The sequence below is a fragment of the Oryzias latipes genome, chromosome 21, assembly GCF_053564925.1.
Source record: "Oryzias latipes strain Hd-rR chromosome 21, Olatipes_Hd-rR_3.1".
Classification (NCBI taxonomy): Eukaryota; Metazoa; Chordata; class Actinopteri; order Beloniformes; family Adrianichthyidae; genus Oryzias; species Oryzias latipes.
This window is the reverse complement of record NC_136257.1, coordinates 4846861-4863465: the sequence shown is the minus strand read 5'-3', so window position 1 is coordinate 4863465 and position 16605 is coordinate 4846861. Positions and strand designations below refer to the sequence as shown.

General features: G+C 41.5%; 1 protein-coding gene across 9 annotated transcripts in view; it reads right to left on the bottom strand.

The window, feature by feature from the left end:
- Nucleotides 1-16605, bottom strand: part of sytl5 (synaptotagmin-like 5) — a 43610-nt gene that overhangs the window by 2851 nt on the left and 24154 nt on the right. The window contains exons 2-17 of one of the 9 annotated variants that reach the window (XM_020713320.3): nt 16471-16558; nt 16235-16359; nt 15927-16142; nt 13961-14073; nt 13760-13877; nt 12664-12807; nt 11687-11825; nt 11479-11608; nt 8534-8604; nt 7932-8027; nt 4797-4862; nt 2628-2806; nt 2435-2537; nt 2187-2348; nt 2004-2112; nt 1412-1550 (exon numbers count right to left, since the gene is read on the bottom strand). In XM_020713320.3, coding sequence (XP_020568979.1) covers nt 1412-1550; nt 2004-2112; nt 2187-2348; nt 2435-2537; nt 2628-2806; nt 4797-4862; nt 7932-8027; nt 8534-8604; nt 11479-11608; nt 11687-11825; nt 12664-12807; nt 13760-13877; nt 13961-14073; nt 15927-16142; nt 16235-16353 — 1904 coding nt within the window. In that variant the 5' untranslated portion in view covers nt 16354-16359; nt 16471-16558. Of the gene's footprint in view, nt 1-1411; nt 1551-2003; nt 2113-2186; nt 2349-2434; nt 2538-2627; nt 2807-4796; nt 4863-7931; nt 8028-8533; nt 8605-11478; nt 11609-11686; nt 11826-12663; nt 12808-13759; nt 13878-13960; nt 14074-14551; nt 14790-15926; nt 16143-16234; nt 16559-16605 lie in introns of those variants that run through there. The other 8 variants (XM_078939110.1, XM_004081515.5, XM_020713319.3 and 5 more) reach the window with 8 other exon arrangements.

Here is a 16605-nt window from a genome sequence, read left to right as displayed (position 1 = left end):
AATTCAGTTGCCCGTTTACTAACGGGGACCACATTACCCCAGTACTACGCTCTCTAACACTGGTGACTTATCTCTTTTAGAATCGATTCTAAAATCTGACTTTTGACTTTTGAGTGTCTACATGGTTTAGCTCCTCTCTATCTCACTGAGCTCCTGCAGACTCATTACCCGTAGAGCTTTGCCATCTGCAGATCAGATGCTCCTCGTGGTTCCCAGGACTCGACTTGTGACTAGGGGTGACAGAGCCATTTCAGTGGCTGCCCCTAAACTCTGGGACCGTCTCCCTTTGTCCCTAGGTCTGCCAGATCCTTATATGATTTTAAATCTTTGTTAAAAACTCATCTTTTTACATTGGATTTTAACACCAGAGGGGATGACAATGAGGCGGGCTCTATTAGTGTTTCTATTAAGGTTGATTTTACAGTTATCGTTTAATTATATTTCACTGATTTTTACTTTTAATTTTATTTTATTTATACCTGTGCAGCACTTTGGATCTCTAGTAGATGTTAAAGCGTTTTACAAATACAGATCGATTGATTGATAAGAAAGTAACCTTTGAGTTGTCTAAGCAAAGCAACCCCCGTCTCCATTTCCCTCCCCCGTGCTGAGAGCTTTTTGTTCACAGCGGTGGTTCTAGTCGTCCTTAAGTGCAAGTGTCAGAGTAGAGCAGGGAGCTTGTGGTCTTTCCAGCATAGCTTCTGCTTTTTCCAATAGCAATTATTTGTCTGCTCCTCATTCACAACAATAGGAATAAAGAAATGCTCAGAGATGTCATTTTCTTTAGATATGTTCTCCGTCATCATAAAATACCACAAGAACGTGTTAAAAACGCCATTTTCATCAGAGTGGATCTTTAAAGAAATAGACTTAAAAAGACCAAAAAACAGGCGCCAATCCACCAAAAAAAGAAGTTAAACATTCAGAAATTAAAAAGGCCGCAAAGTTGGATGCTTACACAGATGCACAAAAACTGCAAATACACACAGTCAACACAAGAAAAGAGGCACTGCATAAGGATAAACAGATATTTAAGATAAAGTGATCAAAATCAGTCAATAAATGAGCTACTTATGTACTTGTTTTGTGTTTTTGGATCTAAATTTTGCAGATGATAAATATTGTTCCACTAATAAAAAACAGTCTAGCCAAGTTTGATGAATGAATGAATCTTTATTTTTACTTTACTTAAATTTGGTTTCTCATCGTATTTATGAACCCTGTTAGTATTTTTGTTGTCGTCTGTAATTCACCCTGACTTGAAAGCTGCCGAAGAAAAATTCCAATGTACCGGTACTTGTTTCTTACATGAACGAATGGCAATAAACTCTTATTTTATCGTATCGTACCTGTAATTTAACCAAAAAGCCTCACTTTATGACTCCAGAACCTTATAAAGAGAAGGTCTCACCCCTTCACAAACGGGTCAGAATAGCCTCCGGCCTTGACGGCGGTCAGGTTTTTGGCTCCTTTGACCAACAGCTCCACCATCCCTCCTTTAGGCAAAGTGAAGCTGCTCGTCTTCTTGCCTTTCAGGAAGCCCTTCTTCACTGAGGAGGCAAAGGGAAGACAAAGAGTTTATACCCGTGTGGAAACTTTGCATATTAAAGTATGACGATGACAAAACAAACAGATGTGTAAAAATCACCTGTGAGCCTTTTGTTAGAAGGAGACACCTGAGAGGGGGGGGAATCCCTCATTCAAGACAATAATAATCAAAGAATGTGTCTGTTCAGGTAGAACAGGTCAGGGGGGGGGATGTGTGATAATCACAGTGATAATTCTCTTTTTAGGACAGATGTATGTTTAATTTTAGAAAGAACTGGGTTATTTATCTTTTTTTTTTTTTTTACAATCAGCAGCTCACTGGCAGGTCACTCGTCAGGACAAACTCCTGCTGTGCTGCGAACAATCCACAAACGCTTCATTTCCCAGAGAAATGTGAACTGAAATCAGGGAATTTTTCCACAAGCAGGATTCGATGACATCACAGTCAGAGTTACCTTGAACCTGGTCCGGAGGAGGCGTCGTGTTGATCTCCGCCGGGATGTACTTCAGCACAACGGTCAGCTCTCCCTTGTAATGCATTGTGGAGTCCGTGCTGCCGTCCACCTTCACACACAGAAAAAGGCTATAGGGTACATGGTGGATGAATAGGATATAACACGGTTGGTTTTGGCTCTTACCCGAGGCTGCAGAGCGTACCACTCCTCTATCTGGGAATCGAACTCCCACGAGTCAAAGGAGAGCTCCACCTCTCCCAGAAAGCTGTTGTATCCGAATCGGTCGTGGTGCCACACGGACACCTGCAGCGTCCGCAGCTCCAGCTGAGAGTGGCTGATCACATACTGGAGACACAAGACAACAGCAGCAGGTTGAGAGTTGAAATTCCAACCCTCAGCTTTGCTTTTTAAGCTTTTTTCCCCCCACAAACCCTCAGGCTCTCGTTGAAAACGGGGTTGATGGTGTTGGCCTTGATGCTGGTCTTCCTCTTGCTCTGACGGGACTTGTCAGGTAGTAGATAAGTCTTCACATAACTGACACACACATATAAACCCACCACTTTATTACTTTTTAAATGTATTTTTCTTTTGGGGCTGATTTGGTGATGTAAAAAAGACTCTTACGCGTCGGTGCGCTGCTTCCTCTCATCTCCCGTTGCCAGGTTGTGACACTCTTTCACCAGGACATTGAGGGCACCTGTTTTGTAGCTGTAGCTGATGTTCATGAGGATTTCGCCGCTCACCCGGGCGTTGCCATAGTCACCGGTCTCGCTGTACATGCTCGTCATGCTGTTAATGCTGCTCTGTGAGGCCAAGACAAGAGACGGGAGAACAGGGACGGCGTCAGACACATAAATCCTCATGCTGGCTCAGTTTTTCTCTTCCAAGGCTTTGATTCACCTTTTTTGTAATGTTGTTTTGTTTATTTTACTCTAAAAATGAATTTAGGTTTACAGGTAGACTCGTTTTTTTCTTCTTCTTTGCACTTTTAGCATTTTCTTTGTTTAAACGACTATAGAAACAGGATCTTTGAAAAAAACTTCTAATGTTTTAAAAAAATAGGAAGTGAATGCAAGTTTGTTTTTTTTATCCAATACGAAGTCGAAATAGTTTTGATAATTAATAAAACCAATAAATTTAGGAATAGAGAAAAGTTCTGGATCTACGTTTTCATTTTGATGTAGAATTCATGACAAACTCTTTAAACCACATTTTTCCAGCTGCTTCATCTTCTTGTAATTCTTCTTTCGGATGTTGCCATCACGTTGGATTACTCGATCTGTCATCACAGCCTTCTTCTCGTCTTAGTCCGCCCTGTTAGTCATTCCCACCACATAATCTTAGCTTGGTCATTCTCCACCACCTTGGAGGTGTTTTCCATATCATTCTTGGGACTTCCAGCAGCTTTCATCTCCTCGTTTAGCCAGTTCATTAAAATCCCACTCCGATCGTGTTTTGATCTATTTTAAAAGCGTTCCCAGATAGCTTACAGACCCTCTTACCCCCTTACAGATGAGGAAAATGAATATGTACATGGATGTAGTCGTCTACAAGTGGATGCATCAGAATGAAGCAGAACCCACCCCAGCGTATTTTCTACAATTTCAACAGATAAACCCTTCTTGGCATTTTTTAGTCTGCTCCTGATTCATCGGAGTGGGTCTTTCAGCCAATGGTATCTGAGGACAAGCAGGGCATAGATGTTGATAGCTTGGGGGATTGACTGACATGTCTTGCTTAATGCAGATATTTAGAAGCTGCTGCTTTCCCTGTAGCCTCTTCATGGTTTCCATTTGCCGGTGCCATTCCAAGATACTTGAAAGAGTCCTCGGCATCTGATACATTCGGACACTACAATCCCTTCAGTTCTGATCTTCATTACCATCCAGGCTCACAATATCCATAGGACACCCACATGTCTGTGACAGATCCTGGTGGATTGGATCAGCAGGACATGGTTTGTTTACTCCTAGCATCCATGCCCAGGAGTTGGCTGCTCCATTATTCAAGTAAATTCTTTGCAAAATCAAACAAAGTGATTTTCTGGATTCTCTTTTTCTTTCTATCTCTCAGAGTTGAAGTGTATCTATGATGAACATCACAAACTCCTCTTTTTAAGTAGAAAACCCTGCAGAACTGCTGACTTTAAAAATACTTTTTTGCCCCACTTTACAAATGGATGGAGCAAGTAATAGAGTATTGATTGCTTATCCCTTCACTGTGCTGCAAAATCTCAAAAAGGCAATCAACAAAATTTAATCCTAATGCTCAAAAGGTTGATCATTTTGGGATTAGGTAAGAGAAAGAAAAGAAAAGACCAAAAAATCAATTGAAAAAAGGCGAAATATTTCACTGTGTCAGAGCAATTTCCAGCAATAAGTCCTGTTCTGTCAAATAATAGCAGAGAAAAGTGTTTGATGACAGCAGCCTGGAAAAAAAGAGGTTTCTTCTGAAACTCATTTTGACTGAAAAGTCACAGCGTGGATCCAGGATTGGCAGCTGCTGCTCTGGATGGGATAAAACTGTTCTAATCCCATCATAATTGAGCCATGCTGCGTTTTTTCCCCCTGTTTTCTTCTTGTACTGGGGACTAGATTGACAAATTGCTTGTTAAATGTAAAGAATCTGAATGTTTGCGAACATGCACTAAAACATGCAGATTTATTCAGAATCTGATGGGATATCAAGCAGGAAATCTAAATATTTTATTGACTGCTTTGTGCAATATTCATGCTCTGGTGCTTTTACGGCTTCATCTCCAAAACGTGCACGAGCGTGAGAGGCGAAGCTTACAGTCTCGGCATCCGAGTCGGGGACACTGAGGTAGCCCCATCTTCGCTCCGAGGCGGGAGTGGAAGACTGTTAGACGGCGAGGCCAGAAGGGACAGAGAATAGAAAAGAGAGGGGGACTGATTCGTTAGTGATACGGGCAGCAAGGAACCCCATTACACCCGGTTACCATGGTGATAACAGATGAAACCACAGAGGTTAGAACCGGCCTGGAATCTGAAGTGAAAACGGCAAACAGGCAGAGAAAAGTAGGAAGATGTTGCCCTCAGATAAATTCCTGCAAAGGCGCAGATGCTCTGCATGCACGCGTGTTACATAAAACATCAGAGACATTTGTATTGAAATGCATCTTTTGAAAGCAGAAAGTACTTCATGCAGGGAACCCTTTGAACCCTGTAAAGTCCACTACATCAAGGAACTAGCAGATAATTCAAATTCTTTTGAATTAAGATGTGTTTTTTTTTAACCTTTCAATGAAATTCACAAAAAAGGAATATTTTTACTATTATTTAGTATTTATTGGGTGATTTCGTAAGTTTTTGGTCACAACAATGATAGTTTAATTTGCAAAACTAACATTATAACACATTATTTACTCACTGTCTCAACTTTGATACGTTTTTAACTGTATTATAAAGAATTATCACCACATTTAGCACTATTTCAATTTACCTAGTAGCCAGAAAAAGTGAAAAACAATAGATGAGTTATTCTCAACATAAAGTTTTGAAAATTAGCAAAACGTATATGCTACCGGTAAGTGTTTTTCTAGATTTCAGTGAAGCAGCCATTTTTAAAGATTAAAAGGAAAAGCTCCATTGCTGCCCCTAATGGAATAATGATGAACTACGCGATATAAAACTGAAAGTAAATAAAATGGCTTTTTATGGTTGGTAATGCTAATGAGATGCATGTATAAAAGATGATCTGAATGGGTTAAAAAGAAAACTGTCAGGAAGGACGGAGCCAAGAGGAAATATGAGGAATCGAGACGGAAAACCATATTAAGATTTGATTTATGGCTGCAGTCATGTGTCACTTTTCACCTCGTCACAAAGAATAACGGATGATTCCATCCAAGCAGCTGAGCAGCAGCACAATCTTTACTAATGCATGTTGGTGTTATAAAGCTACAGAACACACTTTGGTTTTATGTTTTCACAAACCTATCGTTTATCTGCAGAGATTTACAAACTGTGGTGTTTTTTTCTTCTGTATAAGTGAGAAAAACAAAGAACATTCAGAAAAAATGTGTTTTGGGGATTTTACTATTGTTTCTTGCTTTACGAGAGAAACATATAAAAATCCCAGGAATTCATATAACCAAAATCTGCAACCATCAAAGCTGTAGCAGTTTAAGTCATGAAAAAAAAAATCAATTATTCGTGTTTAGTACACACCAAGAACAGCTTCTGTTTAGTCTAAAAAGAGCATATACTGTTTTTCATTTAGCAGCTAAAAGTCCCTGTGCACTTGGGTTTGGGTTTTGATCCAATTGATTATTGGATCAAAAAGGAAGCCTTTGGATGGACATATCAGTTCCGTATATGAACCAGAACATTCATACACTAGAAAATGTGTCCCCGCACTAGACAATGTCAGAATATATATAAATATAGACACAAAATTGACGAAACGGCAACAGCTCGACGGCTTTAACTTGCATGTTGTTTTAGCTGACAAACTACAGCAAATCGTTTGTATCTGTCCAGTCTTTCTGCTGATTCCTGGGATTTAAAAAAAAAACAATTTGGTTTAACTATCTCAGTTCACAAATTTAAAAAGTAAAACAGAAAAGTTTGTTGCACCTAATGAACTATTTCAACGCAAAGACTCCTCCACGCCACTAGGGGGCCCTAAAGCAACATTTAAGTCTGAGCATTCATGATTTCCTTTACGCATTTAACAATAAATTCAAGCTTTAGAACCATAAAATTAAACACACTGATATGCTGGTTTATTCTGAGAATATGTTTTACTTCACGGTTTCATGGGATAAATCTTTCTGAAAAGACTTATTATTTACAAGCTAAGACCAGTAGAACCTCTGAACTTGGAGGAAATGTTTCCATCAAGAACGTGATTAGAAAAATTAAGAGTGACCTTTAACAAACAAAGATAAAATAGTAAAAAGATTGTTCTTCTTATCGTGTGTTCGGTAAGCGGTAAAGTTCAGCTGAATGATACAGAAACAGAAATGTAGGAATAACAATCAATATAATAAATTATCATTGAAAATTCGCATTTAGAAAAAGTATAATAAAATCCAATAAAATGTATTACTTTCTCTTTTGAGTACGCGGGAAGGTGTGAGCATTTCTTCCTATGCTTAATTCAAACAGCATACGAGACAAAACGTCACCGATTAAAAAAGAAAACAACAGCAACACACATTTGGCTCTCCATAACTAACTGGAATGAACCAAAAGATAACTGACAAACACCAAATGAATTCATTCAAACAACAACTTTTACCTAAAATATGTTCAGATCAGCCTACAAAATCAAAACAAATTTAGAGCACTGTCAGATGTGGAAATCATCCAAAGTGGCAGTTAAAAGAGCTTAGTCCACGCCGGGCATTTCATGCGCATTCTTGCACATGCATTTCGCCCGGGTGTTCACACCGGACAAGCAGGGAGGGGCTTCTACTTCTTTATCGTTTGCAACTGTTTTCTAGCACATGTCCACCCCCTACCTACAGGTGGAGGAGATTTGGACGTGAAATGTCAAAGCGGTGCAAATCTTGCTTCAGGCTTTTTATGTGAATTAAAATGGACACGACCCAGACGTCACAAGCAAATCCAAGTTCCCGATGGGTCAAAGTTCAGCCTGGTTTAGCTTGCAACATGCATTCAGCCGTCACGCGTTTTGTGGTGAAAAAAAAAAAAAAAAAACGTCGTAAAAACTTGCACAGCCACACGTGAATCTGAAAGTTTTCAACGCAGAAGCCTGAAACGTGCATTTACATTGAATATTCATTGGACGTAGGTGTTGAACGCGTGTTGCCCAGGGCAGTGGGAATGTAGCTTTTACAGTTAAATCTTGCAACTTTAAGGAAAAACATCAAGAGGAAAGTTTTTTGGTCTCCCTAATTGTGTCTTTCGGTGTTTTAATGGGGGTTTAAAAAACAGTTACCGTGGATACGGCGCTGCTGAGATACAGCTTGGGACTCGGGGAGTAGGATGGCACCAGGGCATCAATGTCTTCCTCCACGTCCTCATCAGAAAACCCCTGAAAAAGTAAAAAGGCGTCAGTGGAACTGAGAAGGACATAGCATCTTTACAGCCTCCACACTTCTCCCTTCAGCTGCAGCAGCAGAGCAGGAGGACGCCGGCGGCTCTCATAAATTCAATCAGACAAATCCGGACAGAGTGTGGTAATTCAATTTAGCCGTTTCAAACCATAACGCCACGGGTTTCACACAGTGTGTGAACGATTGGGCGTAGAGTTCTGTGAGCTGCTGTAAATGCAGAGACAGACAAAGCCGCTCCACACGCATCCTTCCTCCACCTGCATGAGCTCAGCCTGCAGCTTTGAAGTCAGCTCTGATGTCAAATTAACATTCAGGCCCACAGCCGATGCTTCATTGTGAATTTGGCCTCACAGATCCAGATGCGGATGTGGCTCAGTCCTTTGTGTGCAGCAGTTAAAGGTCTCATCTCCCGACGCTCTACTTGTTGAAGCAGAAGCAGCTCCTGTGCGGATTTTGCTGCAGGAACAGAGGAAGTGCTGCTTACCGCTTGGGTGAGGGCGTCGTCGCTGGGTTCAGAACCGAAAGCTGACAGGTCCATCTCAGAGTGGCTGCGGTCTGAGAGCCAGAGGGGGAAAAAACAGGGTTCACACAAATGGAAAGGAAGACGTAACAGTTTATAACAAAGCCCTCTAGAAAACACTCGAAGCAAAGAGCAAAACCAGGAGTCCAACAAAGGCCACGCAAAACTTTTTCCTGACAGCTGAGTCTTTCTTCTCTTCCTTAGTGGCACAATAAGAATTGATTAATAGTAGTGTCTCAAGAAACCCTTAAAAGCAAAGGCTGGAGCTCATAATCTTCACTCGACATTTGAAAGAGCCAAAAAAATCATTTGAGGGAAAAAAACACTTCAAAATGTTCTTTCCTCTTTAGCTGCAGGCGCACGACTAGAAAAACTCTGACAGTGTTTTTACATCGTGCTGCTTTTTCGCTGAACGTTGGTTAATCAGAGCGGATGCACGAACGGGTGGAGGCGCATCAGAGAATCCAACTCCATGCTGTTTAAAGCTGATACGGTTCCATTTTTTCCTCATAGAAGGGTTGATCTGAGCCCCCAGTCACAGTCATGTTCATGTCTTTAGTCATTTAACTGATTTAAGTATAATATTATTTTATTTGTCCATTTTGGATTTGTACTTTTCAGAGTAGAGCCGCTGCTCCTCCACATCCAGAGGAGCTCAGGCGTGTGGTCCAGATGCCTCCTGGACGCTTCCCTGGGGAGGTGGTTCGGGCAGAGGCCCCGGGGAAGACCCAGGACACACTGGCGCAACCCCTGCCCCCCTTCCCCTCTCTGTTTACAGTAGGGGTTTGCGCTGTCCCTTAAATTGGCAGTCGACGATGTTTGCAGTAAACCATCGGGATGGACAATGATATCGTCGGGGGGGAGGGGGGGTTACATTTTTCGTTAGAATATAATAATTATTTGTTATTTTACTTTATTACTTTATTTCGCAACTGATGACTCATCCGCGAGGATCCAGTATAAACTGAGGGAAGCGACTTTAACAAAAAAATTAAAATAACAAACAAAATAGAAAAAAATTGGTCCGCTCCTGCACCTGATTAGTCAAGTGGACCGGCAGACCGAGCAACCGTGTCTCTGAGTAGAGCAGCTGGACTTTGTGTTTGAGGGTAAGGGAGGATGCTTTGTCACGTGTGCGCTATGTGTGGGAGACTTCGGACTGTGATCTGTCCCGCTGGTCTAGGTGAACGAGCTACAGAACTCAGTAGAACCGGGTCTTCCGGTAAAAGTGTGTCCGGGCAGAGCTCGGTCCGCCAGCTCACTCAGCGGCTTTGGGGCAGTGTGTGAGCTTAAAGCAGAAATGTCGCTCAGTCCTTAGAAACCGTTCAAACAATCACATGGATTTGTGTTTCCAGTCGTGTCCCGACAAAATAAAGGCTGATGTTATTCCCACACATTTACGTTCAGCCAGGATGAGGATTTCAAAATTTTCCGCATGGATTTTATGTTCATTAAAGGCTAAATGTTGTTAGCCCGTGTTAGCCTCTCCTAACCCTGGCTTCTTTCCGGCTCCGTTCTTCGACAGAAAAAGCACTGACCACACAGATTAAAATTAAAATGATGAGCAAACAGGCGCTTCATAATAACCGTAACATTAATAAAATCACGTTTAGAAGATCATCTCGTATTTTACCGAGCTGGCATATCTATGTATGTAGCCGCTCAGCGGAACTAATTTTCTCTTCCGGTATTTTCAAAACTACTGCACATATGTGAATTATTTATTCCGACCGAAAGTGTGACCCATGTGAACGTTTGTTATAATTGGAAAAAGTTTTTCTGGGCCCATGTACACGGTTGAATTCTAATCCGACCATTGATGCGATAAAAATATTTTGCACATGTAACCGTGGCTTATGTGGTCGACTCGCAGCGTGGCGGGGGCGTGGCATCACGATGGTGTCTCTCCATCGTGATGTCCGTCAGCCATCACGATGGCTTACAGCCCCTCAAACCCCCAACCTAACATGATCGGTCTAAAAAATGGTGAACAATATTGAAGCTGCGCAGTTTTGATTCCGATTCTAGTTCAGACGAGGGAAACAAAGACGAACATAGATCTAGTTGTTTACAAGAGGATGCATCAGAATGGAGAGGAGCAGGGAGCTACAGACCCGCCCAGCGTATTTTCTACGTTACAAATACGCTTTTTTACAAACTGCATTTTATTGTAGGCTCCAGATTCACAACGATTTGAATAAAAAAATACTCAGAGATGCAATTTTAAGCATAATCTTTTTTTTTTCAAATATGTCTTCCATCAACAGAAAAATCTTACAAGAAAACATGTTAAAACGACAAAACCAGAGAGGGGTTTTTAGTCGGCTCTTTCTACCTTTTATTTAGCCCCAACACCATCATTAAAACAAAGAAATCCAACCGACTCTCTACACATTTAAGGATTTATAGGCGTTTGTGAAAAACCCTGAAGTCTAAGATGAATTTAAAAAAATGGCAACATTTCTAAAATGTGGGGAAGATCCAATTCTTTAGAGACACTTCTGATAACCAAGGCCAGAATCAGCGTTGTTAAAAGCACAGGCTTTATAAAAGCTGAAAGGACAAAAGTGCAGCCATGACTAAAGATCCTCGCTCGGGGGAACTAATGGGATTAATGGTTAAATCTCGACTCACTTCACACCAGCAGATTCAAGCAAAGATAAAGAGTGTGACATTAAAATTGACAAAATGGGGAGGCTTTTATTCTAAAATAACAGAGAAAGATGGCGCCGTTGGTTTGGTTTCGTGGTGACATTGGCTCAGAGGGACTCATTTCATCCTCTGTGACACTGAGTGTGTCAGCATCAACACTGAGAGGAGGTACGAACCTCTCCTCCTGCTGCGCCCATGTCACCCAACAGCTGTCGATGAACGTTAGAAGCAATCAGAAGGAATCCTGCGACCGTTACCTGATGACAGAGAGACCCTCGACACAGAAATGGCCGGGGTGCCGGAGCTCTTCCTGTGATGTCCGGATGCTTTTTTCTCGGGCAGGCTGTCGCCGGACTGCAAACTGCTAACGCTTTCAGCTCCGTCAGGCTGCGTTAAAAGACAACAAGATTAAAAAACAAAAATCAAAAAACAGGTTTCGATGTAGATGATTTTCCTAGTCTGCACTTGTGTGTGTTTGCGGTTCTCTTTGCTGACCCTGACCCTCCGGGTTTCACCGGGAGTGGAGGATTTGGCCGGAGTTTGGGAACGCAGGTTGTTGGGGACCGTGGTTAAACCCGAGGACTCCACGGCAACCGCAGCGCTCCTGAAAGCCAGAGAGGAAGCAGCCGAACATCTATGAGCTCATGTCCAACAACTATACATGCTCAAATCAGGATCAGCTTAAAGTGAATGAAAACACAGATTTTAAACATGAAAATAGATATTTTCAATTTATAAAAAAAGAAGAAATCTTTTCAGACTGATGGATTTTTGTGTACAAATGGAAGTTTTCAAAATAAAAGCTCTTAGAAAAAGAAACACTTTTATTAATTTCTCCAATTGAGGTTAATGATATCATCTTTGTGCTATGCAGAGATTCGCTTTAGGGTGTCACTCTGAAATGATTTGATGGTCAGGAGATTTGGAAATGCTTGAGTTGAGGAAGCCAAATGAAAACATCTGTCCCCATAAGGTTAATCTAAAAAAAGGAATAATACCAGGAGCTCAGAGTCTCCCAAAAATGTTAAAAATGTTTAATTTGTACATGCAGCAGTTTCTTTGTAAAATTTTGTTCTTTCCCTCTTTACAGCTGGTTTAGCTTGTAGCTGCTTGCCTTTTACTTGATTACTCACTCAGTGACCGTGTCAAAGCACTATTTTAGCTGCTCTCATGGTTTTGTTTGGCACGTTTTTGTTGATCTCATTTCTTGGCTGAATTTGTACAAAAAAAAAGCAGTTTGACCCTTATGTTTCTGGTCTCCAGCTTTGTTTTAAAAGTAAAAAATGAGCCTCTTACTGGCTTTTAGCCGGAAAATGTCTGTAAATGTCTCAGTGCTCCCAGTAAGGACTGAGAGTCTATCTGAACAAATCCTATTTTGTTTGGTTTTTCGAGCCTTAACCTTCATTTCCGTCTTGATCTAAACAACAGTAGACTCTGCTCACCTGTTTGAGTACGTGCTCTGAGCAGAACCGACACTTCCACTGCTGTGAGATTCTCCGTCTGACGCAGACTTGGCGCTGGCTCCGTCGACTCTATCTTCCGGCTTCAAGTTCGATCGTCCGCCCTTCTTATCAGCCTTCATCCGTCTACACGCAAACACAGAAGGGAGCCTGTAATCCTCACAGCAACACGGCTTTCATGTCCTGGTTGCTGCAGGTCCTTCCTTCTCGCTTCCTGAAGCCAACATTTGCTGATTCCTTCTCACACTGCAGATAGCAGTCATTGTGAAGTGAGGAGAATAGTAAAATGAGGCCACTGAGCATGAGAAAGTAAGATCTGCTGAACACCAACAAGAAAAATGACTGAGTTTGTACGAGCTGTACAGCTGGACAGCTCCAGTGTTTTTGTTGCACCGTTAATGTTAGTTTGAGGCTTGGGGGGCTGTAAGCTAGCGGGACAGCGTATAAACAGATAACTCTCAGTTATGGGTGATGGAATAGGGGGGGGGGGGGGGTTTCACTGTGGAGAAACTATGTAATAAAAAACAACACTGTTTTAAACATTTTTGGCTAAAGACTATAATTAAAAGACCACTTGGAACATTTTTAAAATAGATCAAAAGACGATGGATGTGGGTCTTTAACTCCTGAGATAAATAGTAGAGATCCCTGCACCTGTTGGCTGCAAGACATCATGAGTTTGCTTCATGCTTTCATGGCTTTTTCCTTCAGGAACCATCAGTTTGCAGCTGAAATGATGACGGATGTTGGTCCACGCCATCAAATTACTGCTTGTTCCAGTAACCAAGTGTATGTTAATAGATATTCTGTCTCAATCAAACCACATCTATGTTGGTGTTTCAGCATCAGAATCGCAATACTTTTATTGCCATTGTTGGTGAGCGTGACTCACACCAATAAGGAACTTTTTTGCAGTGATTGGTGCTAAAATAGGAAAAAAAAGGAATTAAACACAACAAGAGTTATTTCTAACAGTTACCTCATTGCGTCTTTACTTTAAAACGACTTTCTCTACATCTGTTCTGCATGTGTGCGTGTTTCCTCATCTTTAAATCAGCCCATTTAGCCATGTTCTCACCCTTTCTTTTTGGCGCCGTCCACAATGTTACGTATGGCGCTCCGGCCGGGTTTGGACTTGCCATGTTTCTCCGGGTTCGGGGAGACTGGAGGCTTTTCCGCCGGCTTTTTCTCCGCGGCTTATAATAAAAAAACACATCAGCAGACGGTTAATGAATTCTTCAGCAGAGCAATTGGGGTGAAAGTTGGCCGTCAAACTCACAGGGCGGGCTGGTGAGGATGGTGTGTTTGATCACGTCGCTGCTCATCACTTGCTGCTCAAAGCGCTTGGACCGCTCCTCCAGGAACCACTCTCCGCTCACCACCTTCAGCTCCCTGTTTCACAAGCACACACCTCAGCACTTTCATTTGGGGAATTGCATCTTTCCTCTGCTTCGCTTTCTATTTTCAGGATTTCCTGCTTCTCCTTCCGTGACAGGCGGAGTGAGCTCCAGCCTCCACGGGTCTCTGAAGGACGTGGAGAAGGGATGGAGCGAGTTTCTACACCTAAATGGGTGAGTCCAAGCTGAGGAACATGTCAGATTTGATCAAGCTGCAGGGGCGGCCATTTTTAGACTCAAATAGTCAAGAAAAATATATGAATTTCAAGCAAATCAATAGAATAAAAATGTGATCAGATGAAGATAGAAACCGAAGAGGGGATTTTTTTTTTTACAGTTTGGAGGAGTGTTCATTCATGCCACAGAATGCTTGGGTCTACTAATAAAAAAGTGTGTTTTTAGGTATTTTATAAGCATTTTTGTAACAATACTTTGATTTTAAATTAATAATGTTTATCTTATTTAATCCATACCTGGAGACGGCGTCTGTTAAAATGCCTTTTCTGCACCAGACTGGGATGTTTCTGTGTCAGCAGAGCAGCGAGGAGCTGCCTGTAATAATCCTAATCTTAATCTGATTCAACAAAATATATTCAATAAAATAAACATTTTTGACGACAACAAAAACTCAAATTAAAGTAATAAAAAGAAACGCACTCATTGACTGCCATCCCCCTTCTAACTCTGCCAGTCTGGTCAGAGCTGGGTGTGACAAACTGATGGAAAAAAAAAAAAAACACTTTTTTTAAATTGCAGCTTCTCTGTTGGTTTTATCTTCATAGCAGCCGCTTTATTTTTTGGTTGCCTGGTGATGACGAACTTGTTTACGTAATTTTTTAAAGAATCCACAAAAGTAAACCTTTGGATTGCCTTGGCAGCAGAGGTTTTTTATTAACAACGCCCACATTCCTGATATAGTCATATCGTTATGTTATGTCGTTTTGTTCATCTTGAGCCAGCGATTCGTTTATTACATTTTCACATTGTTCTGGTGAAAAATGTAGAAGTTAAAGGAAAACGCCTTGAGTTTTGGAGAAGTAGATGCCTGATGCGCAAAGAGTTAGGAAGCGATGGATCAAGATCTCTAGAAATTTGTAGCTGGAACAAAATTTTTTTTTTTTGGAATGAAAAAATTCAAGATGGGTAACTCACCCCAATGTAAAGGGGCCACAAAGCTTCGATGGTGGTTGTAGACTTAAGCTAGCATAACGTGTGTGAAATTTTGTGAGGATCGCGAGAACAATAGTTTTCTTTTATTGTAGGAAAACGAGAAAATTTCCAAATCTGCCACTTGGCTACAAAGTGGTGCTGTGGCCATCTCACGATAATTTCAAAAGCGCTTTTGGATATCCCTGACACGACGTTCTGGTGGTGGATTTCACATTTTTTTAGCCCCGTTCATTATGATGTCATTGCTTCATGATGCCAAAAACTCATTTTCACCTGGTACTAGGTGCAAATCTTTGCTCAAAGCTGCAGTAAGAAAGAAGAATAATAAAGACTGCAAAAACAATATGGTACTTAACTTCTGCAGCCCATAATAATAACACTAAAGCCTCCTAAATTAGGTTGAAGAACTTGGAGCCACTTCTTAAGCTACATTCAATATTCCTGATTCTTAAAACCTGATAATTTCATTTGTAGGTGTTCTTGCTGCTGTAGAAAATTTTGCAAATTGCAACTGTAAGCAGTCCTGTTAAATGTTTCCCTCGGATTTCCTGGAATGTGCACAGCATTTACTCAGGAACAAAAGGAAACAGATTCTATCGTTAATCCTCAAGAAAACCCCAATGGGGTCGTTCCCCTTCGTGATCGTGGGGGTGCCCTCCCCGCAGGCGTCACACTTACAGGACCTTGGCACAGACGTTGCATCTCCACTTGCGCGAGTTGGCAGTTAAAGCCCGGCATTCGCTGCAGACGCGCTGCTGACACTCCTCACAGAGTTCTCCCCGGTCGAAGATCAGGCCTAAAGTTTTGAGGCAGCGGGCACACAGCCTGTCCCCGGACTCCTGAGGCCGAGGGAAGCCTTTGTGCTTGATCTCCAAAAGCTCGTTCTTCATCTTCCTGAAGGGCAGAAACAGGAGGAGACCGAAAATACAAAGAAGATGACGCGTGCATGACAAGAAGCGTTGATGGAATGGTGACGACGTTCTCACCGGATCCTTTTCTCCTCTTGTTTTCTTAGTTTCTCATCTTTTTGAAGAACCTTTAGGATCATTTCTCTTTCATGATCCAGCAGAAATGAGAGGTTCAGGTCCTCCTCAACTTTCTCCATTGGCTCCTTTGGGTAAACTCAGCCAGATAAATCTTCCAATCTAATGGGTTTATAATCTCCAGCAGGACTACATTATGATTGTGGTCTCTGTAACATCTAAAAAGGATCGAGATGGACCTTTTGTCTGAGCCTTTTTGGAAAGCCCTGATGCTGTTCCCGTGTTTCTTTTTCTGGTCAATATGGAAAAACTTCCAGAAGGGTTAACCTGAAGAAGATAAGAGACAAGAAAAATATGTTATCTTAATGAAAACT